The sequence below is a fragment of the Hylobates moloch genome, unplaced genomic scaffold (assembly GCF_009828535.3).
Source record: "Hylobates moloch isolate HMO894 unplaced genomic scaffold, HMol_V3 SCAFFOLD_4, whole genome shotgun sequence".
Lineage (NCBI taxonomy): Eukaryota > Metazoa > Chordata > Mammalia > Primates > Hylobatidae > Hylobates > Hylobates moloch.
The window spans coordinates 102622558-102646221 of NW_026652279.1; the positions used below are offsets into that span (position 1 = coordinate 102622558).

Sequence of the window (23664 nt, forward strand, 5' to 3'; positions counted from 1 at the left end):
TTATATAGCCAACTGATCAGAAGTACAAGTGGAAACCTGGGACTTGGAATGGGCATCTGAAGGAGGGGCAGTTTTGAGAGACTAAGCCCCTTAACCTGTGGGGTCTGTGCTAACTCCAAGTGGTTAGGTTCAGAATTGAACTGAACTGTAGGACAGACACCCAGTTGGTGTCAGAACTGGGTGTGGGTGTGAAAAAAAATCCCAAGCTTTTGGTGTCAGAAGTGTGAGTAAAAACAGTTCAGATTGATAAACTAAGAGTTCACAAGCAGGAAGTCACTTGGGAGGCTACTGTCTGTTTTGTTCACTGACCTATCTCCAGCACAGAGAATACTGCCTGCCACAAAATACACACTCATATATTGTTTAAGTGAATAAACTGTGGCAAGAATAACATAGAAAAGACTACAACTAGGATGGTAGCTATAAGATATAAAAAAGGAATATATGGATACCTAAGCCATTCTAATGGGGGAAAAACAGGTTCCTTAGTAGCTGGTACTCAGTTAAAACCAAAAGACTAAGCTTTTGAAGTTTTAAGGTTCTAACTACATGACTTTCTTTTTTTTTTTTTTTTTTTTGGAACACAGGGTCTCCCTCTGTCACCTAGGCTGGAGTGTGGTGGCAGGGATCATGGCTCACTGCAGCCTCCATCTCCCTGCCTCAAGTGATCATCCTGCCTTGGCCTCCCAAGTAGCTGGCACCACAGGAGTACATCACTACACCTGGCTAATTTTTTGAATTTTTGTAAAGATAACGTCTCACTATGTTGTCCAGGCTGGTCTTAAACTCCTGGGCTCAAGTGATCCTCCCACCTCGGCCTCCCAAAGTGCTGAGATGACAGGCAACAGACACTGCACCCAGACTTCTTTTCCCATCTTTAAAATTTCAGTGTTCATGGTAATTGTATACTATTCCAATAACTTTAAGTAATAGTGTCTCTAAAAATTCTTACACTATATCTTTTAAAGTAAAGAAAAACTATACACAATTTAAATGGTGTTACTATTATAAATAGAGTTTATCTGGTATCTCCTATAAGGATAACTGACTCAAAAATAATGCAAGATCCTTAATTTTTAAAAAAACCATTATGTACTGTAAGCTATGGCTTGAATGTTTGTTCCCTCCAAAACTCACGTTGAAATTTAATTGCCAAAGGAAAGGTATCGGGAGGTAGGGCCTTTAAGCAGTGATTAGACCAGGAGGGCTCCACCTTCATGGATGAGTTTAATGCCTTCATAAAAAGGCTTGGCTGGGCACAGTGGCTCACGCCTGTAATCCCAGCACTCTGGGAGGCTGAGGCGTACAGATCACCTGAGGTTGGGAGTTCGAGACCAGCCTGACCAACATGGAGAAACCCCTCCTCTACTAAAAATAGAAAATTAGCCAGGCATGGTGGTGCATGCGTGTAATCCCAGCTACTTGGGAGGCTGAAGTAGGAGAATCACTTGAACCCAGGAGATGGAAGTTGAGGTGAGCCGAGATCACGCCATTGCACTCCAGCCTGGGCATCAAGAGCAAAACTCTGTCTCCAAATAAATAAATAAATAAATAAATAAATGTCTTTTGGAAGTGGAAGTGGGCTCTCTTTGCTTTTCTGTCTTTGCCATTTGAAGATGAAGCCTTCTTTCCCTCCAGAGGACACAGTGTTCAGGCACTGGTTGGAATGAGAACCGCCAAACCTGCTGGTGCACTGATATTGGACTTCCCAAACTCCAGAACTGTGGACAAGTAAATTTCTGTTCATTATAAATTACCCAGTCTTAGGTATTCTGTTATAGCAGCAATGACAAAAATGAACTAAGACACTGATATTCACTATCTATGTGGTGAAAAACCATAAAACTAACTTATCTAGTTAAAAAGGTTTTATTTAACTGGATTTTGGTATACTAATATAATAATATTACACGGCCTTTAAAATCACATTTTGAAAGAATATTCACAAACATGAAAAAATGACTAAGTGAAAGTTACTTCTGGATATGTGGTATTGGATTACAGAGATTTTAATTTTCCTAAGAAAATTTTTCTATGTTTTCTATGTTTATTAACTGACCTAGTTTCTAACTAGAAAACTTGTTTTCAAAAGTGTGCTTAGGTGGGGCACGGTGGCTTACGCCTGTAATCCCAGCACTCTGGGAGTCCAAGGTGAGTGGATCACCTGAGATCAGGAGTTCGAGACCAGCCTGGCCAACATGGTGAAAGCCCATCTCTACTAAAAATACAAAAAATTAGCTGGGTGTGGTGGTGGGCACCTGTAATCCCAGCCACTTGAGAGGCTGAGGCAGGAGAATAGCTTGAACCTGGGAGACGGAGGTTGCAGTGAGCCGAGGTCACGCCACTATACTCCAGCCTGGGTGACAGAGCTGAGACTCTGTCTCAAAAACAAAACAAAAGAAAACAAAACAAAAGTGTGTTTAACATTATTGCTAGGAATATTTTATTGTTGTCTAATTTTTACAACTTGGTAATCCATTGTGTGATGTTTAGAAATTGCCATTTGGCCTGCTAGAAAGGAAAAGTGAAAGGATGATATTCTGCAATTCTGACTAATGGAGTTTATTTATAAACATTAAGTAATGCTAATGTTCTAGTAATATTCTCTGTACATTTATTCTTTAAGAAACTTTTGCCTGAAAACAGAAACACTGAGAATTTTTATATGATTTATTTAATAATAAACCAATTAAAGATACAAAAATGTTTAGAGGATTCCAAAATTTAAATTTTTGTTTAAATACAAATTCACTCTGTAATATGAAAACATAACATTAGACCTCTAAACATAATGATTTTTTTCATCTACAAAAATTTCTGTTATACTAGAAAATTTGCAGAAGACATTTTTTCTTGTGACATTAAATGTACATTATTTACAGTTGAAAAAGTAATCTAAAAACATTTCATTTCAGAAACTTGGATATATATGTTATCTTTGTATGCAACCCCCCCAAGTCCACCCCCAATAAAAAAGATCCAAAATATAAAGCAATTATGCTTTTATAACTGACTACTCAGCCAGATTAGCCCAAGGCTCAAGTTGCTTTCTTGGCCCTTAAGAAAGAGTCTTGACTCTCTCAAAATAGCAGTATTCTGTTTAGCACTTAGCAACACAAGTTTACTAATGGACCGCAAAGCACAGTGGCCTGAAGAGTTAGTAAACAATTATTTAGGAAGAATTTATGGCAGATCTTACCCATAATAGATGAATAAATTTTGCTGGGTCACTTATTTCTCTGCAACATTTTAACTATTCTTACATTAGGAAATAACCTGATAATGATTTGATTGACACAACTTGAAAATATACATATTAGAATTTAAAAAATTAGAACTAGAAGAGAAAGTGGTGATCATCTAGTCTAGTCCAATACATCTCTTCCTTTTATGAGAAGAACTAAAGCCCAAAGAGGTCAAGATTACATAGCTAGTTAGTGGGAGTGCCATTCTTAGGCCGATGCTTTTATACTATCCTGCTTCTGAAACAGGGTCAGCCATACCACCAGCACCTCAAATTTTTCATGTTATTCTACATATTCATAGTTCTGTATTATATAGTGCAGCCAACTAAAGTCAATCTAAGTGACACCATAATTTTAACAAAGCATAAAATAGGTTTTTTGCATTTGAAAGAGTCAAGACTTATACAAGTGGAATGAAAATCGTTCCTATATAAATTTCCTGTTGCCTTCTATTTAAGTTCTGTATTTACAAAAGAATCAGAAAATCTAATACAATGTAAAATTAGAAAAGAAACTTTAAAAATGCTTATGATATAGCAACTGAAAAAAAAATCTCAAAAGAATGTCTTCATAGTGTAAAATGCCTGTTCCTTCACGATTGAATTCTGAAACATTTAGATAACAAAGAGAAAGAGTTGAGTTTTCCTCCCTCATCTAACAAAGTCAAAATTAACTCTATTTTTAACAATTACAAAATTAGAAATCTCCTTAGAATTTATCTTAGAATCAATCAGTTTGCATATAATTGAAAATGTTCAATTAACAAACAATTATTCATAAGCTTTGGTATATTAACTAAAAAGAGTTGGGTTCCAGCAGTTCGTTTTGTTTCATAGCTACCTGAGAAGTAAATCCATTGGAACTGGACACTACCATCACATAAGGCTGTGGCTGCTGCTCCGTTTTCTCAGTGTTCTCTTTCAAATGATCTTCAGATTCCTTTTTCTCTACTTCCTGTGTAAGAGTTTTTGTTTCTTGAGTTTTGATAACTGAAGTGATTACAGTGCCAGGTGGGTGAGCAACCAGCTGTGAACTGCGAGGAGAAAAGGTCACCATAGGTGCAGTAGCACTGAAGGATGGAGAGGAAGCCACACTGACGGTTCCATTGCAAATGGTCTGAACATTGCTAGTAAGGACCTGCTGAACCTGGGCAGGACCCAAGACAATTGAAGGAGGAGAGCCCGCCTTTTGTGACTGCAGCATGACATTTTCTTTCAGTACTGTCATGGGCTGTGATGATGGAATGGCTTGTAAAATAAACTTCTGAGATCCAGTACCTGCTGATGGATCTGTGCTGGCTATAACTGTTGTGAGTGGCACTGTTTGGAGTGTTACTGTATGCAACTGCTGATTCCTAGGAGACACAACCACTGGAACTTGGGTTGGAGCCTGTATAGTCCTATTGAGATGATGAAATTAAAGTGAGACAATTAGCATATTCTACATCATTTAAAACTTTAACACTTGACAAGTCATTTTACAAAATACCAGTTATATGTTTCAAAATGCTGCTTCCCAAATTTTCAACACAGCATGACCAATATCATACCAGACTTTGTGTTAAACACTACATACAGAGATGCCTAACACAAAACTCTCAGGCCATTAACTATGATACCATCTGCTGAGTGCTATGGAAGAAAGGTCTGTACATAGGGCCACATTAACACAAATGAGGAGCTAATTTTGTTGGGGAAGGAGGAGGATGTTAAAATGCTTAGCAAGAAGTTTGCATAAGCTTCTTAAAATTAGGAATTTAAAAGCAAATCTGTTTGATTCATTCCTGCTTTTTTCTTTTTTTTTTTGTTGCCCAGGCTGGAGTACAGTGGCATGATCTTGGCTCACTGTAACCTCCGCCTCCTGGGTTCAAGCCATTCTCCTGTCAGCCTCCTGAGTAGCTGGGATTATAGTCATGCGCCACCACACCCGGCTAATTTTTGTATTTTTAATTGAGATGGGGTTTTCTATGTTGGTCAGGCTGGTCTCAAAGTCCTGACCTCAGGTGATCCACCTACCTCGGCCTCCCAAAGTGCTGGGATTATAGGCATGAGCCACTGTGCCCAGCCTGCTATTTTAATATTTGAGAGAGAATGTTATCAACATGCTCATCCACAATAATTACCAAAATTCATATAATTGTATTCAACCTGTTTTTACATATAAAGGGAGAAGTGCTTAACCTAAACAAAAAACCTACCTCAGTCTTAACCATATGACAGAATTCTTAGAATTTTAATAGCTCACATTTCATGTCATATTTAGATGAAACAAGCCATGATTATAATTAACCTGTCAGGGCTCTTGGACTGGCAGAGAAAATATGGCTAAGCTTTGGAAAAATACATAGAAGCATGTTTTAGCAGTTTTCCAGGTTCAAATAATTTTCACAAATTTTGGTCATAAAGCTACAGTTTAACATAAAATCCTTTAATGCAAAATCTAATTTATGTAGGTTGTTAATTCCACTCATTGACGAGAAAGTTACATAAATGATATTATGAGTCAATCTAATTTAAAAAGTTCACAGCTCTGAAATTTATAGTTATGGCTACTGTTAATATAGTATAAAACAAATGCCATTGAAAAATCTCAGCATCTGGATGTCAACTGTTTCCTCTGAATTCTGTAAAGTTATTTAATGAAAGATACTTGCTATTTCAAACAGCTGACAGCTAGATTAGTCTCCATAAACCAAGCGTTAAATTAAATATTACTACTAGATTATTAAAGCTACATTTTGAAAGTTAGTTATGCAGTCTGTTTCTCACATGTGAGAAATAAAATAGTGGAGGAGAAAAACAAATTGGCTTGGTGGAAAGATGAAACAAAGAGCCAGAGCAATTCAGGACAGGTTCAAAAGAAGTGGGAATAAAGACACAGGATGACTAGAGCCTGCCCATTCATGCAGGATACAGATTACCAAACTTAGATGGCCACCCAAGCTCTCGTGCCCATTTGATTCAGAGAAATCTGGGGTGAGATGGGAGCCTGGGTATAGTACCTGACGCTATAGACAGATATCTTTTTTTTTTTTTTTTTTTTTTTTTGAGATGGAGTCTCGCTCTGTCGCCCAGGCTGGAGTGCAGTGGTGTGATCTTAGCTCACTGCAACCTCCACCTCCCAGGTTCAAGCAATTCTCTGCCTCAGCCTCCCGAGTAGCTGGGATTACAGGCACCCGCCACCATGCCCGGCTAATTTTTTTGTATTTTTAGTAGGAACAGGGTTTCCTCACATTGGCCAGGCTGGTCTTGAACTCCTGACATCATGGGCATCACGTGAGCCACCGTGCCCAGCCCAGATACCATTTTTAAATAAAAAAGGCCCGAGGGCTTCCCATGACAAGAGTTTATATAACATACACATAGACAAAATAGTACTTGGCATATAGTTAGCACACAGATTACATCAATATGCATAACCTTATAATATGTATAACCTTGCCACCCTACAAATATTATCCCCATCTTACATATGAAAACATTGATGCACAAACAGGTTGTAACAGCTTGCATAACATGACCAGTTAGAGAAGAAGAGAGGCCATCTGACTGCAGAGCCGATGTGCCGCCTAACCATTACAGCAGACTGCCACCACTTAAGTCCTGAGCAACTTCATCTTTAGTAAATACTAAAGATGAGTATTTACTATTATATCCTTAAACAATAGGCAGTTACAACTCTTCAATATATGCCTCTCTCATTCTTCTTTCCTTCTGTAAGGTATGACACAAGCAATAATGTACTTGGAAATTTTCCATATTGCTAATCAGGGCTACCACTAGGACTTCGATGCTTCTGTTTAAATTAGAAAAAGATGTCCTTTTCTTGGCCGGGCGCAGTGGCTCATGCCTGTAATCCCAGCACTTTGGGAGTCCAAGGTGGGTGGATCACATGAGGTCCGGAGTTCAAGACCAGCCTGGCCAACATGGTGAAACCCCATCTCTATTAAAAATACAAAAATTAGCTCGGCATGGTGGTGCGTGTCTATAATCCCAGCTACTCGGGAGGCTGAGGCACGAAAATTGCTTGAACCGGGAGCTGGGAGGCGAAGGTAGCAGTGAGCGAGATTGTGCCACTGCACTCCAGCCTGGGCTACAGAGCGAGACTCAGTCTCAAAAAAAAAAAAAAAAAGTCCTTTTCTTGAGACATCTGACTGCCATCTGTCAGAAAATATGTATACTTATCTATACCATCTACAATGCAAATATATTGGCTTATTGGAACAAATTCTAAAACAATTTTCAATAATACAAATTCAGAGATTAAATATTATGAAGTCTCTGTCAACGACAGAATTTTAAAATTACTTTTTTCTTAGTTAATGATTAAACTGTCAGTTGTGTCTGGTTGTATTATGTAATACAGATTCTATTACAGCTGACTACTTTTTAAAAATCTCCTAAGCTGCTTGTAAACAACTGGAAAAATATTGGCAATTTACAATTTATCAAAATTTCTGAAACTAACACAGATCATATAACATTTAGCTTTTGCTGAGGATCTACTTAGCTGTCAAGTGTCGTTTAATTCTCACAGCCACGTGGAAGGTTAAATATTATCATCTGTGCTTTACAGATAAGGAAACAGACTCAAAATAATTAACGTGATTCAATTTCACATCTAATAATTGGTAAGGCCGAAGAGCTGAAAAGACTTTTTTTTTTTTTTTTGAGATGAGTCTCACTCTGTCACTTGGGCTGGAGTGTAGTGGCGCGATTTCAGCTCACTGCAACCTCTGCCTCCCAGGTTCAAGCGATTCTTCTGCCTCAGCCTCCTGAGTAGCTGGGATTACAGGTGCCCACCATTATGCCTATCTAATTTTTTGTATTTTTAGTAGAGACGGGTTTTCACCACATTGGCCAGGCTGGTCTCGAACTCCTGACCTCGTGATTTGCCCGCCTCGGCCTCCCAAAGTGCCGGGATTACAGGCATAAGCCACCGTGCCCAGCTTCTATATGCTTTTAAGATAACCTACACATTATACATTTTCACAGGTTTATTTACGTATTTATTTATTTACTTATTTGAGACAGGGTCTCACTCTGTTGCCCAGGCTGGAGTGCAGTGATGCAATCTTGGCTTACTGCAACCTCTGCTTCCCGGGTTCAAGTTATTCCCCTGCCTCAGCCTCCTGAGTAGCTAGGATTATGGGTGCCTGCCACCATGCCCAGCTAATTTTTGTATTTTTAGTAGAGACGGGGTTTTGCCATATTGGCCAGGCTGGTCTCAAACTCCTGACCTCAGGTGATCCACTCGCCTCGGCCTCCCAAAGTGTTGGGATTACAGGTGTGAGGCACTGCACCTGGCCAGGATAATTTATTTAAAAGATCGTAAGAAAAATTATTAATGCTTGGATAAATAAAAGTTATGCTAGGTAAAATGGTCTCCCATGTTTACCAAGGGGCAATTTTCAGAAAATAGTTTACCAGCGGTTTATTTCTGTTGTTTCTTTGACTACCATGAAGCCAGACTCAAACTGGCTTCTTTTTGTAAATTTGTAAAAACTGAGCATATATACTGTACACCAATTAAGAAAAGCTTAACTGAATCAACATAGATACATGCAATCACATGAAATTAAAAAAAAATGAGTGGACAAAATTAAGATGTTGCTGCTTTACTGTAAATAACTGACAATTCCTGTGATTTATGTAAATCACTAGGCAGGGTAGCAAGTCATTAACTTCACTGCTTGCAGCTAAACAGCTGGCATTAAAATACTATCTCCACCATCTGCTACATGTGACCAAGTTCCCTGGTCTCTCCTTGCTTCAGTTTCCACATCTATAAAACGGGGATGTTATCCATTCTTCATTGAGCTATGAGGATTCTATGCCTCACTATGTGTAAAATGTATGAAATACAAAGAGCGCTCTATAAGTGTCAGCTCTTGTTGTTATATTAATAATTTATCTAATTATATATATAATCAAATACATTCCATCTTCTCTCAACCACAGGGAAAAAAAGTTAAAAGCCTCTGATTTTATTAATAAGTCATCAAAAATCAAGAAAGATATAGTCAGAGAGAAAAAAGGGTATAAATAGAGAAAACAAATAATGCAAAATACTATCAATTTGTGAATTTGGGTGGATAGTAAATAAGTGTTCATAGTACCAGCTGAATTTTTCCATACTTTGAAATTTTTCATAGTAAAAGGTTGGGTAATTACAAAAATGCAAACAAAAAATATAAAAAATAACAAAACCAGAACTTGTCCTAATAAAAAACCATTCTAGGCCAGGTGCAGTGGCTCACACTTATAATCCCAGCACTTCAGGAGGCCGAGGTGGTAGGATCGCTTGGTTGGTCTTGGTTCGAGACCAACCTGGGCAACAAAGTAAAACCCCATTTCTACAAAAAATTAAAAAATTAGCTGGACATGCCTGTAGTCCCAGCTATGAGGAAGGCTGGGGTGGGAGGATTGCTTGAGTCCTGGAAGTAGGATGCAGTGAGCTACGATGGTGTCATTATACTCCAGCCTGGGCAACAAAGCTAGCTAGACTTTTGTCTCAAAAAACAAAAAACAAAACAAAAACCTACTCTACAATATCTACAATTCAGTATCTTTCAAAGCTAGAGTTTTTTGTTTTGGTTTTATTCTCACGGTCTAAAAAGAATATTTTGAATACAGATGCTAAAAAAATTCCATGGAATCAGCTGTGGCCACTGTAGGTCTCCTATCAACACAAATACAAACAACAAACAGCCTAGAAACCAATGGGAGGAACCACACACTCCCAACCACCCAGTCATCACCTGTAACCCACAGGGCCTAGGGAAATATAAAACATTAAGGGGAGAATACAGACAGAGTTAAATAAGCACCCACTGAGCATCCCAAATCTGAAAATCTGAAATCAAAAATATGAAACTTTTTGAGCGCCAATATGATGCTCAAAGGAAATGCTCATGGGAGCATTTTGGATCTCAGATTTTTGGATTTGGGAGGCTGTGCTGGGTAAGTATAATGCAACGATTTAAAACCTGAAACAATTCTAAATCCAAAATATTCCTGGTCCCAGGCATTTCGGATAAGGGCTACTCAAGATATACTCCTTTAATAACAGTTAAAGATGTAGCATCCAATTAAAAATGTAAAGGTCATCTTCGTACTCCTTGCAAATCAACTAAAGATTTAAGAGAATATTTTCACAAGGTCAAACATTTTAAATTGTCTATACAAAGAAGACTGAATCATCTAAGTCTGCCTTGATTCTAGGTAATGTTACCTTACTTCAAGATCAATTGAGCAAAACCTCCACATTTATATTCTGGAATATAAAAATGTAAGACTGAAGTTTGCTAATAAAAGTAATCAAATAATAATTTTTATTGGCTTTGAAAGGGCTGCTAGATTTAATTATAATTCATGTTCTAGGAATTCATGACAGTATAAACAGAAAAATGCTACAAATATCCATATAATTTTCTGCCTTCCTCCCATACTCCCATTCTAAATCAGCTGAGACTAGTCCCAAATTTCTGCAGAAGATCAGTCTAAGGCAGACAGGTTCTTCTCAGTCAATTTGTTGTTTAGCATCTTTTCCTGGGGCTCTGAGGCAAATCTGATTTAACTGAAAAACAAAAAACAAAACAAAACAAAACAAAAAAAAACACCTACTTTTTCAACTTCTGCCACTCTAAAAGAGGACCTTAGATTCTTGGCCTCCCCTCCTATTTGAACTTTAGAATTGTTCGAAGATAGGATCTTCCAAAGAAGAACATTTATTGCTTGGAACTCTATGCACTCTCAATGTCCTAATATGTCAATTTATGTTGAATTTTTGAAGCTTCTGACTTGGCCTGAATAAAGATTTGAAACCCTGGATTTTCTCACATCTAGATAACTTCTTATATGGATCAATCCAGTTATACAAAGATATAGTGAACTATACTTAAATTGACAGAATAATGCCAATAATGTCAAAATGTAAATAAAGGGACCAGTGGCATAATCAGAAGACTGACGTAATATATACTGCTCCTGAAAAATCTGGTAACCAAGAGTTCTAGCTTGAAACCTATATACTTTTATTTTCATTTCTGAATCTTGATCCACTTAACAAATAATGTCTCTGGTCAGAAACATATTGAAGTGATAAGCATCAGTAGTTTGGTTTTCTCACCTAATACTCTGAACAGAAGAATTTAATGTTTCATCCTGCATGGTACTGGTTCTAGCTGCTTCTCCCTCTGGGACAGCCTGTACTGGCTGTACTACATGAACAGTCCGGAAGAGCTGGGTAGGATATGGAGACTGCGTGGGCTGCACTGTCCTCAAAACTTCTGATGATTGTGCAACTTCCACAGGATCTTTGGGTTTTGCAGCTTTAGAATTCCCTGGTTTTAGAACTGTAGTGGCTCCTCCTTTTACCCCTGGACTTGAAGATACTCTCGACCGGCTGGTTTGATTCCTATTTGAAGTGGCTGATGAAGATAGTGATGGATCTGAAGACTCTATGCTGGAACTTGGATCCTCATCATTTATATATATAAGATCTTTTGGCATTTCTTTAAACTGATACACCAAGCGCTGACCTTCCACTTTTGCCAGAATACCCCTTTGGTAATAGTACCTATTCAAAGCAGACAATTTCATCAATCAATCAAACATCAATTAAAATATTCAACAAAATCAAATTTCTCTGATCATAAACAAAACTTTAAAGTTGGAATCAAACTAATGAGAAAAGAATTTCTAAATAATGGGCTGTTATTTTATATAAGATAAACATACATTTATGCACAGATAGAGATAAGTTCTTATTACCAGCTAAATCTAAAACTAATGCTGATTGGGGGACTGTTGATAAAGCATGTCGAATCTTCTGGTCTTTCACTTTTCTTCCTCTATCTTTCTGCTAACTTATTTACTTATTTATTTAAAGAGAGTCTTGCTCTGTTGCCCAGGCTGGAGTGCAGTGGCATGATCACAGCTCACTGCAGCCTTGAACTCCTGGCCTTAAGCAATCTTTCCACGTCAGCCTCCCAAGTAGCTGGGACCATAGGCGCATGCTACCATACGCGGCTAATTTTTGCATTTTTTGGCAGAGACTGGGTTTTGCCATGTTGCCCAGGCTGATCTGGAACTCTCAGGCTGAAACGATCCTTCCTTCTCAGGCTCCCAAAATGCTGGGATTATAGAAGCGAGCCACCACACTCAGCCCCTTTCTGCCAACTTGCCAGGATAATCAAAACTACGAAAAGCCTCAAGAAATTGTTTCTCCTCCACAGCTTTCTAGAAATGTTACTACTAGGCAAATTGTATCAGTTTAAATTTGATTCAATAAATTTAAATTGGCAAATGTATCAGTTTAAATTTGATTCAGTAAATTTAATTGACTTTTGTATATAAAATTTAATGATATGCAATAGAAGTGATCCAACTTTTGTCATCTATTTTAACAAAATCAAGAACTTAAAAAATGTATGTTAAAAAAACCCAAAAAATGTAATTAAAGAGTTTTAGTTTAAGATTGCTAAATTTTATATCTATATCTGTCTATCCCCTAAAAGTCATTCAGATCGTTCTTATTTCCAATACATCTTTCTCAAATACATGCGTATCTTGAAGAATAAATGACAGAGTCACCGAAAAACAAACTAAAAGTGAGCTTAAGAATGTTACTCTTGTTCAAAATTCTCATGACGTCTAGTAGTACTCCTGAAGCACTAATTTATTCTACCATAATAACTAACATATCACACTTGCAATTCATGTTTGAGAATGCACCCTCTTTTTTTTTTTTGAGACAGGGTCTCACTCCAGTTGCCCAAGCTGGAGTTCAGTGGTGCAATCTGGATCACTGCAGCCTCAACCTCCCAGGCTCAGGTGACTCTCCCACCTCAGCCTGCAGAGTAGCTGGGACCACAGGTGCACACCACCACGCCTGGCTAATTTTTTGTATTTTTAGTAGAGACAGGGTTTTGCCATGTTGCCCAGGCTGGTCTTAAACTCCTGGACTCAAGCAATCCACCGGCCTCAGCCTCCCAAAGTGCTGGGATTACAGGCATGAGCCACCACACCTGACTGAAAATGTACTCTCTTATTATGTATTTGCATTACCACTATTGGTGCTTTGCTGAACTTAAGCTTAAATTTTTTTTTAGGATTTAGAAAATGATATTCTTAACACAATAAAATACCAAAACTTCGCATACCTGAGTGCTCTTCCCATGGTCTCATAATTCATATCAGGTTTGTTTTTGTGCTTCCCCCACAACCTGGACACTGCTTTAGAATCCACCAATTTAAAAATGCCTTTCTCTCGCTGGGTCCACTTGATGTATTTAGGACAAGTAGCCTTGTCCTGGAGCAGTGCCAGTAAAAACTCCCAAAGATAAATTGTGTTTCCTGAAACAAAAACAATTTCTTTCTAAATGACCAAAATTTCATTTAAAAGAACCTCATAAAAGACAACTAAAAGTCTTAGAAGTGCATTTATATTTATACAAAAATATTACATAATTTAGTTAGTATTGGTGACATAATTTAGTTAGTATGGGTGATACAATGGTCATAATTTTTAGTCATGGTCATAATAAAGATCTTCTAATTAGTCTCATATAAAATATGTGAACAAAGCAATCTTGTCATAAGACTTGTGATGATTCAGGAGAAAGTACTTTGAGATAATTTTTTTCTGTCTCTTTGTGAACTCTCTCAGCAGTAGTTCTCTTTAGATTAGAGCCAGCAGGTCAGCCATAACAGTTTTCTTCAAATTTGGGCAACAGTTATACAAATGCTTGAATTTCAAGACAACATATTAAAGGGTCTATGAACTGAAAATCTAACCTGGTTAAATTCTTCCAAGAGTCTCATTATTAAATAAAAATAATAGATTATTTTGACAGGTAAGTGAAAATCACTCAAACGAGTTTCTTGGTCTACTTTACTATCAGTTTTAAGAATTTGGCAAATGTATCTAATAAGCATGTGGCAGCAATAAGATCCATTGCAGTATATCAAGAAAGCTGGTAGTTTCTAGTTATAATAGGTAGGCACTATAAAGCAATCTGAGTGTTATTTGACCTATAAGTATTACACGGAAATTACAGTAGTACCCTTTCCATCTTTGTTTTTCTTCTTCACAGATATATTTGGCGTAGTGGCTGGGGAATCTGGTCGTGGTGCTTTAGTTTTTCTTCCTGAAATAAAAACAGCTCTGCATAAATATTTGCCTTCAAAAGTGAGAGAAAATGGACAATTCAGCTATTTTGTCATTTATCCTAAATTTCAAGTGCCAAATGTTTTTATACATGGGTCACATATGGTCTCTTAAAATGCTGTTTACTAAAAGGAAAACAACTTTAATAAAACTTGGACATTAATGCAGGTTAAACCATAAACACACTTATGTAAGAAATGATACCTCTGACACCTCAGTTTATATCTGTAAAAATGAAGTTAATTTAAAATACTACAGCTTGCCTTTGAAGTACCCATACTGGTAGTGCTTTCTTAAACTTTTGGAGAATGCTCTTGACATTGGCAGAACGTGGGCTCCAAAAATAAGCCATACAGGTTTGTCTGTCTATTGATTATACAAGCTTTTTAAGGTAGAAGTGGATTTTTAGCTTTTTTCTCTATTAAATAATTTCTGTATGCAGTTAGTTCTCAAGTATAAGAAACTTCCCAAACTCTAGAAAATATAGAAAATATGTGAGGCAAAATTTTGGTGAACCACATAGTTAAATGCTATCCTCCTGTGTATTTCTAAAAACATCTCGTTTTTCTGTACCTTTCAATTCACAACAAACTTCATAGTTACCTTACCCACCATCAATGTCTAAATAAGTCCATCCCAATAGCCTCAGAGTGGGGTCAATAAACTATTCTAAAGCCGTATTTGTGATCTTCTTTTGCCAAGTACCTAGAACCATGGCCTAGTAGCACCACTGCCTTGTAGTTAGGTTGAGATCATGATCATGCTGTCTGAACATACTACCATTCTATATGTGAGAAACAATGATGAGTTACTACCTGCTGCCCCAACATTCTTGAGGCTGCCACTCTGGTTTAGATTCCTGTGGTGAATTCTAAGTAAATATAACATAGGGCAGGGCAATAACTTAGAAAAGCAGACTTTTACAGCTAAAAAAAAAAAAAAATCACAAGGGCAGTGACAATTTATCCCCAGAAATGGAATAGGAAACCGTTTCTGAAGTCATTTGGGTGAATGAGAGGAAGGGAGAAAGGTGTCTAAAAGCCCACTCTTCAGTCTCTAAGATTGCCAATGTGTGCTAGTCAGCCAGGTATCTCGACTTTCATCACTGCAGACATCTGCAGAGAACCCTTCATGAGACAGATTCTTCTAGCTATGTTCATGACAACAAGTATTAGAAGCCAAGACTTCAGTAACCTCCACCTTATTTTATGCAATTAATATATACCAGCTTAAAAAAAGATATCGTCTTTATTTCCACTACTTTCCTCCACTAGCTTTAGTCACAACAGACGCTGCCAGTAAAAATTCCCAACCCAGTATCCATCCTCTCCAGCATCTTCCTAATCATTCAAGGTGGCAATGTACAAAGCTTCAGGTGAATTACAGCTTGGTTAGATATAGAATTTTTGTTTGACAGTGATTTCTTCTCAGCCCTTTGAAAATGTCTAATTCTTCCAGCCTCTCCTGAGAGCTTCTAAACTGCCAATCAAAAAAAAATCAATCCTCTTGAAGTAATGTAGTTTCTCCCCGGTTGGCTTCTTTTTATTTTTGGAGGGGGGAGAACTTGAAGAGAGGTCTTTGGTGTTCTGCATTTTTACCAACAATGCATTTAGGCCTAGATTTATTGTAGCTGAACTACTTAGGATTCACAATGCTGAGGATTAATGTGATTCTGGAAAATTCTTAGTCACTATCTCTTGAATATTGTCTCTTCCTCACTTTTTATATTCTCTGTTTCTGGAACTTTGATTAAACATGTAGACCTTTTCATTTAATTCTCCATGTCTGTAACTCTTTCATATTTTTTAATCCACACTAAATCTACTGGAGTTTACTAATTCTTTCTTAAGCAGTGACTAGTCTATATTTAAAAAAAAAAAAAAAAAAAAAAAAAGATACACAAATGTTCTTAGCAGCATTATTTGCAGTTGCCCCAAACTGGAAACAACCCAAATCCCATTAACTGCTGACTGAGTAAACAAATACTACAATTTAAGAAAAATTTGTACACAAATGGCCAGGCGGAGTGGCTCATCCATGTAATCCCAGCACTTGGGAGGTCGAGGCGGTGGATCACTTGAGGTCAGGAGTTCAAGACCAGCCTGGCCAACATGGTGAAACCTCGTCTCTACTAAAAATACAAAAATTAGCCAGGTGTGGTGGCACATGCCTTTAATCCCAGCTACCTGAGAGGCAGAGGCAGGAGAATCACCTGAACCCAAGAGGTGGAGGATGCAGTGAGTTGAGATCAGCCATTTATGTACAAATTTTTCTATAAACATAGTTAATCCTGGGCCTGTAATAACCTGGGTTTACAACTACATTTTAAACTACCACTAACATTAGGAATTGCCAGCCAAGTAATTAACACAGATGTAGCCCCAGGACTGTAATAACTATGCGGCACCAGGCAGAAGCTCTTATAGAATTGCTCAGGTGGGTTATACATTCAACCTAGGCCATACGAGATTTCCTCAGATAAGGCCCTGTTGAAGGTGAACTCACATTTTGGTATCACAGAATACATGAGGAAGACACTTTCTGAGTGAGAAGCAGCAGACTAGGAAACCCTAGGATTAGTTCTCTAAGAATCACACATAACAGAATTATTAAATAGAAACTTTACATAGTATGATTAGAGTTTTTAAAGCAAAAGAACAAAAAACATGGTCAAAGAATAAGGCTATTAAAAAAGACTAGGTGGGAACTTCCTCTTCTAGTCAAGATGGAATAACAGAACATGGATTTATCTTCCCACCTGAAACAATTAAAAACACAGAAAAAAAGGTATGAAACAATGGTACTGAAGAAATTGGACATCGGTCAACAAAAGCCAGTGATCCCTGAGAGACAGGAAATAAATGAGGCAAGGCCTATGATTGCCCCACCTTAATACATGGAGAAAAAATTTTTTGGAAAGCAGTTTGTGTTTCTGAAAAATATTTAATGTACACTTAACATGTGATCTAGCCATTCCACTACAAAGTATTTACCCAAAAGATATTAAACCAGAATTTGTCCACTCAGAGGCCTGGCTGAATGGGACCCAAGCTTCCTTGACATCCGTCTGTGCCAGTGGGTGGATTTCTTTCCCCCAAGAGGGTATATCCCTTCAAGGGTCCCAGTTACATGCTGAGGTCTCTGTCCAATACTCCATCTTGCGTAGCCCAAGACCTAAGCTTCTGCCTCAACATGGGCAATAAAACCAGAGCCCCTTGGCATATCCTTCTCAGCCTTCTGAGCTGCTGTAGTGTCGGCTCATGTTTACTATTTTTATTTTCCTCTTCATTTTTGGCTCTTGGAATTTCCCTGACTTTCACATGAACTTAGGTTACTGGGTGGGTGGTGATGCTATTAATCAAGACATTATACTAAAATACTAAGCAAGCATGAATAGAATCAGAAGGCAATAAAATGGAAAAGGTGTCTGATTTTAGAATGCAAGTGTGGTCCTAATTGGCAAAAAGTTTAAAATTCCCATTCAACACATCCTAACATACTTCTCTTCAGTTACTTACCTGCTGATTTCCAACCCACTGTATTTTTCCAACTGGAGTCTTATACCGGAATCACCGGTACAGACTGGAGGCTTTAAAACAATAACCCCTGGGAAGGAAGCTGACTAGCCCTTACCCAAGGATAAAAGGCTTTAGATAAAAATTTGAGGCTTTAAAAAGTTGGAAAATCCCTTTTCTGTAAGATAGACCAAACATTTTAAAAGTATAAAATAATTTAATTATTATCATTTTTTTTTGAGATGGAGTTTCACTCTTGTTGCCCAGGCTAGAGTGCAATGTTGTGGTCTCAGCTCACTGCAACCTCCACCTCCTGGGTTCAAGTGATTCTCCTGCCTCAGCTTCCCAAGTAGCTGGGATTACAGGCACCTGTCATCATGCCTGGCTAATTTTCGTATTTTTAGTAGAGATGGGGCTTCACCTTATTGGCCAGGCTGGTCTCAAACTCCTGACCTCAGGTTATCCACCCACCTCCACCTCCCAAAGTGCTGGGATTAAAGGCATGAGCCACCGCACCTGGCCCAATACTTTAATTTTTTAAAAGAAATGATTCTACTATGAAGAAATACCTCTTTTTCTTATTTATTTATTTTTATTTTATTTTATTTTATTTCTTAGAGATAGGGTCTCACTCTGTTGCCCAGGCTGGAGTGCAGTGGCATGATCTTAGCTCGCTGACACCTGTAACTCCTGAGCTCAAGGGATCCTCCACCGTGGCCTCCCAAGTATCTAGGACTACAGGTGCCTACTGTGCCCAGCTAATTCTTTAAAATTTTTTGTAGAGATGAGGTCTTGCTTTGTTGCCCAGGCTGGTCTCAAACTCCTGGCCTCAAGCAATCTTCCTGCCTCGGCCTCCTAAAGTGCTGGGATTACAGGCATGAATCTCCGTGCCTGGCCAAGAAATACCTCGCAATTTCTATTTTGTGCCTTCAATGTTTTTCTTACATAAGTTTTAACTGCAATAGGAAAGAACTATGTAGAATAAAAATGATATCTAGATTTCACATCAAGACTTGACTATGTGCCCTAAACAAAGTAACCCACCTACCTTTTTTCCTCTTAGGCTGTTCTGGTGATGAGGCTCCCGGTGAGTCTGTGTATTTTTCTTGCACCTTCTGTGTTTCCATCACTTCAGGAATCCCATCTAATGTGACGGACACATGGGTGACTGGGGCAACAACCATGTCATCTTCAGGTGAACTAAATATATTATTATCTAATGAAAATAAAATCAACTAATTATAGTCCACTATGTATTATAAGTTAAAAAAAAGATTGATAAAATTTCTTGTTTCTATTATGACTAGAAGATTAAAGTAGAAATAAAATCTTGAAATCTATTCCTGCTTTTAATTTCCCCTTCCCAAAATCAAATACCCTAAACCAGTCCAGGCACGGCGAGCTATTTCAATGTCTTTCTTACTTGACTTCTGTCATCAGTCTATCTCATCTCTCCTCTTGATTATTCACATTGCTGTGAGAGTTATTTTCTGAAACCTAAGTCTGACCTGACCATAAAATTAGGGGAATAAAAAACAAAACTGACCTATCTTTCCATAGTTCATAGGAAAACAAAAAAAAAAAACAAAAAAAAATCACAACCCATCTCTATAGCGTGCCTTACAAAGCTTCTGTAATCTAGTTCCAAACCTACCTTTCCAATCTCATTTCCCACCCTCCATGAAGCTTACACTTCAACCACACCAAAACATCTTGATCTCAAAGATTTCATTCATTTTTTTTTTTTTTTTTTTAACAGATCTGTGTCTTGTATCTTTAACTCCATTCCCTCCAGCTTGAATGACCTTTCATGTCTCTTCTACCTATTAAAAGCTTGTCATTTACAGCCCAGGTCAGAATACTCCTTCAATGAAGCCAGTCTCTGATATTCTCAGCTAGAATACCCACTGCTACTAGAGCAATTTGCTATCACTCTTGTGGTCTTTATTCTTGGCTTTGTAGTTATTTACATAAGTAACTGTCTTCAAAATTAAACTGTAAGCTTGAGGAAAGGAACAATGTCTGCTCATTTGTATCTCATGTTATTGCCTAATTATTGCTGCTGTGAATATAGCAAATATTCAATAAATATTTTGGACTGATTTAGTAATAATTTACTTTATGAATTTGATTGCTTGTCAGAAAAGCCCAAAGGAGAACATGAATTTTAAAGCAGATCAATAATGTGGCAGTGAATTTTATGCCATGATGTGTCAGTAGAATTTTCAATAGATTGTTGCCTATTTGCTGATAAATAACTACAGAGATGACTAAATTATAATCATTTGGGCCCTTGATACCCTAATACTCTCATCAATATGTTAAGAGAAGAAATTCTGCATGCTCTTCTATTTGGTCAGTAATAAATTACATTTTTTTGTTCCCAAAGGCTTCATTCTCAAATTAAAATGTCACCTTTAACTCTACATTTTTGCAAAGGAACCTCAGTTCCTACTATACCTTAAAATGTGATTGTAACAAAAAATATATAACATCATTTCTAATCTCTTGATTTTACTAGTAAAGAAAGATTGCAAGAGTAATTCAACAAAGTTACATAAACAATCATAACCACTCACTTATTCGTTTTTCATCCAGCATAGAGCCAGGAGAATCCATATTGAGGAGTGCCTCAGCAGCCTCAATAGTTTCAATTGTTTCATCCCCGTCATGACAAGAAGCTTCAACTGCAACACATTTAACGAGAAAATTAAATTAGCTATACGACTTCTGTTACTCTGAAAGTCATACACCACTTATTTCTAGAACCAGAATACATCATTTAATATTTTAGTTTATATACATATAAACTATAAACACATAAAATCATACCAAACCTGGCCGGCGCAGTGGCTCATTCCTGTAATCCCGCACTTTGGGAGGCCGAGGCAAGCAGATTGCTTGAGGTCAGGAGTCTGAGACTGGCCAACACGGAGAAACCCCGTTTCTACTAAAAATACAAAAAATTAGCTGGGCGTGGTGGCACGCACCTATAGTCCCAGCTACTCAGGAGAGTGAGATGGGAGAATTGCTTGAACCTAGAAGGTGGAGGTTTCACTGAGCTGAGACTAAACCACTGCACTCCAGCCTGGGTGACAGAGTGAGACTCCATCTTGAAAAAAAACCAAAAACTATTACATTAAAAAAATCAATATTTCCTTAATATTAAATAGCCAACCAGCATTCAAATGTTCAATTGTGTTAAAAAAAATCATAAATGGTGGCGGTGCAAGGAAAGACAAGACAGTTTTTTGCTTAAATCAAATTAAGTCTGCATATTGCAATTGACTGATACATTTCTTAACTTTCTTAACATTTCTGAGTTGCCATTCATCTGTCTAGCTTTTTTTACTTTGCAATTTATTTGTTGAAGAAATCAGGCTGTTTATTCATGTAGAATTTCCCATAGTTTGGATTTTGCCAACTATATTCCTATTGTGTAGCTTAACATGTTTTTCTATACCCCCTCTGAGTAGTCATATCTGGAGCCTTGATGAAATTCAACTTTAATTTTTTTTGGCAAGACTAAAAAAAATTTATGTATTTTGATGACAGCTCAAAATCTAATCTAATCTAAGCCTCAAATTTCATAAAATCATTAAATCTTTTTGGTTTTGCTTTTATTTATTTATTTTTTTTTTGAGACAAGGTCTTACCCTGTCTCCCAGGCTAGAGTGCAGTGGCTCAATTATAGCTCACTGCAACCATAAACTCCTAGGCTCAAGCAATCCTACCACCTCAGCCTCCCGAGTAGACAGGACTACTACAGGCTCAGGCCACCATGCCCAGCTAATTTTTAAAATTTTTTGTAGAGACAGGGTCCCGCTATGTTGGCTCACTGGCCTTGAATTCCTGGGCTCAAGTGATCCTCCCTCCTTGGCCTCCCAAAGTTCTGGGATTACAGGTGTGAGCCGCTGCATCTGTTCAAATATTTTTATTATGAAAATTTTAAACAAAATAAAAATTGTGGAGTATAGTATATATAATGAATCCCCATGTGCCCATTCCCAGCTTCAACTATTATCACCAAATGGCCAATCTTCTTCAATCCATACCCCACTCACTGCCCTCAAGTCTTTACCCTCTGTACAGGATTATTTTGAAGGAATCTAAGATACCATATTTTATCTCTAAATACTTTAGCATGTATATCTGAAAGATGTCCAACACAATACTACTATCATATCTTAAATATACTAACAATAATTCTGGTTTTTTTTTTGAGACAAAGTTTCAATCTTATTGCCAGGCTGGAGTGCAATGGTGTGATCTTGGCTCACCGCAACCTCTGCCTCCCAGATTCAAGTGATTCTCCTGCCTCAGCCTCTCGAGTAGCTGGGATTACAGACATGTGCCACCATGCCCGACTAATTCTGTATTTTCAGTAGAGACGGGATTTCTCCATGTTGGTCAGGCTGGTCTTGAACTCCCGACCTCAGGTGATCTGCCCGCCTCAGCCTCCCAAAGTGCTGGGATTACAGGTGTCAGCCACTGCGCCCGGCCCACAGTAATTCTTTAATATCATCTATTATAGGCTGAATGGTATCCCCCAAAATTCTATGCTGACATGCTAACCCCCAGTACCTCAGAATGTCTTTAAAGAGATAACACACTTGTAAGAACAAAAATGTCCTATCCTTATCTCTTTCTTCCCCAGAGCTTCTCAAAGGCTCCCTGTCATCCCCACTGTGGAATAACGAAGATTACAAGGTTCTTCCCTTTTTCATGACATTGCTCAGAAAAGGATGGACGAGTTAAACAAAGCTTTGGTAAGTTGGGAGGTAAGGGAAAGGGAAGAAAAAACACAAACAGAGAATCCGGTTTTCAAGATCTGGCTTGCCTTCTAGACCCATTCCACATCAGTTCTATTTTCTAGGAAACAGCCTGTCTACATCTTGTCATCTGCTGTCTTCAGGTCTAAATGCAAGGGAGTGACGCACTGAAGGAAAGAAGCAGTTCCTTCTCCTAACGATCCAATACCTGCTTTCCTAGATTCAATTTCCTCTCTGAGGACTAATGCCTTCCCTGATGACTAGAACTAGGAAGAAACACTCCTTCTGGAAAGACATTGGTCCTCAACTTAAAAAGACTGTAGCCTTACCCTAAGGCTTTAAAAGTTACATCAGAATACACTGCTAAACCCCCACTAACTACAAGCCCAGATACATGCATAGTGGTGTTTATTCTGTTACACAAACAGATCAGACAGCAATGAATAGAAACTTCTAACGTGATTAGTCCAATTCCCTTACTGGTAAGGGAAAAGTAACTCTAGATTCAACAAAAAACTTTTATTGGTTTGTTCTGAACAAAAAAATGTGAATACATGCAAAAAATGCTTTGTTAAAAAAAGGGAGTGATATGATTTGTCCCCGCCCAAATCTCATGTTGAATTGTAAACCCCAATGTTGGAGGAGGGGCCTGGTGGGAGGTGACTGGATCGTGGAGATGGATTTTCCCCTTGCTGTTCATGTGACAGTGAATGAGTTCTCATGAGATCTGGTGGTTTGAAAGTGTGCAGCACCCCCTACCACCCTGCCTTCTGTTCCTCCTGCTCCAGCCACGTAGGATGTGCCTGCTTCCCCTTCGTCTTCCACCATGATTGTAAGTTTCCTGAGGTCTCCCCAGCCATGCTTCCTGTACAGCCTGCAGAACCATGAGCCAATTAAACTTCTTTTCTTTGTAAGTATTACCCAGTCTCAGGTAGTTCTTTATAGCAATGTGAGAAGTGA

General features: G+C 38.0%; 2 protein-coding genes across 7 annotated transcripts in view; one reads left to right on the forward strand and one right to left on the reverse strand.

The window, feature by feature from the left end:
• SLC25A15 (solute carrier family 25 member 15) overlaps window positions 1–23624 on the forward strand; it is a 122090-nt gene extending 98466 nt beyond the window's left edge. The window contains exons 7-8 of one of the 2 annotated variants that reach the window (XM_058437821.1): window positions 22590–22701; window positions 23493–23624. In XM_058437821.1, the coding sequence (XP_058293804.1) occupies window positions 22590–22690 (101 nt within the window). In that variant the 3' untranslated portion in view covers window positions 22691–22701; window positions 23493–23624. Of the gene's footprint in view, window positions 1–22589; window positions 22702–22808; window positions 23123–23492 lie in introns of those variants that run through there. The other variant, XM_058437822.1, reaches the window with a different exon arrangement.
• The window catches only part of ELF1 (E74 like ETS transcription factor 1), a 125596-nt gene continuing 103847 nt past the window's right edge, over window positions 1916–23664 (reverse strand). For all 5 annotated transcript variants that reach the window (XM_058437809.1, XM_032150741.2, XM_032150743.2 and 2 more), the window contains 6 exons: window positions 20512–20619; window positions 18981–19148; window positions 14314–14397; window positions 13411–13603; window positions 11376–11825; window positions 1916–4644 (listed from right to left, as the gene is read on the reverse strand). In XM_058437809.1, coding sequence (XP_058293792.1) covers window positions 4041–4644; window positions 11376–11825; window positions 13411–13603; window positions 14314–14397; window positions 18981–19148; window positions 20512–20619 — 1607 coding nt within the window. In that variant the 3' untranslated portion in view covers window positions 1916–4040. The remainder of the gene's footprint in view (window positions 4645–11375; window positions 11826–13410; window positions 13604–14313; window positions 14398–18980; window positions 19149–20511; window positions 20620–23664) is intronic.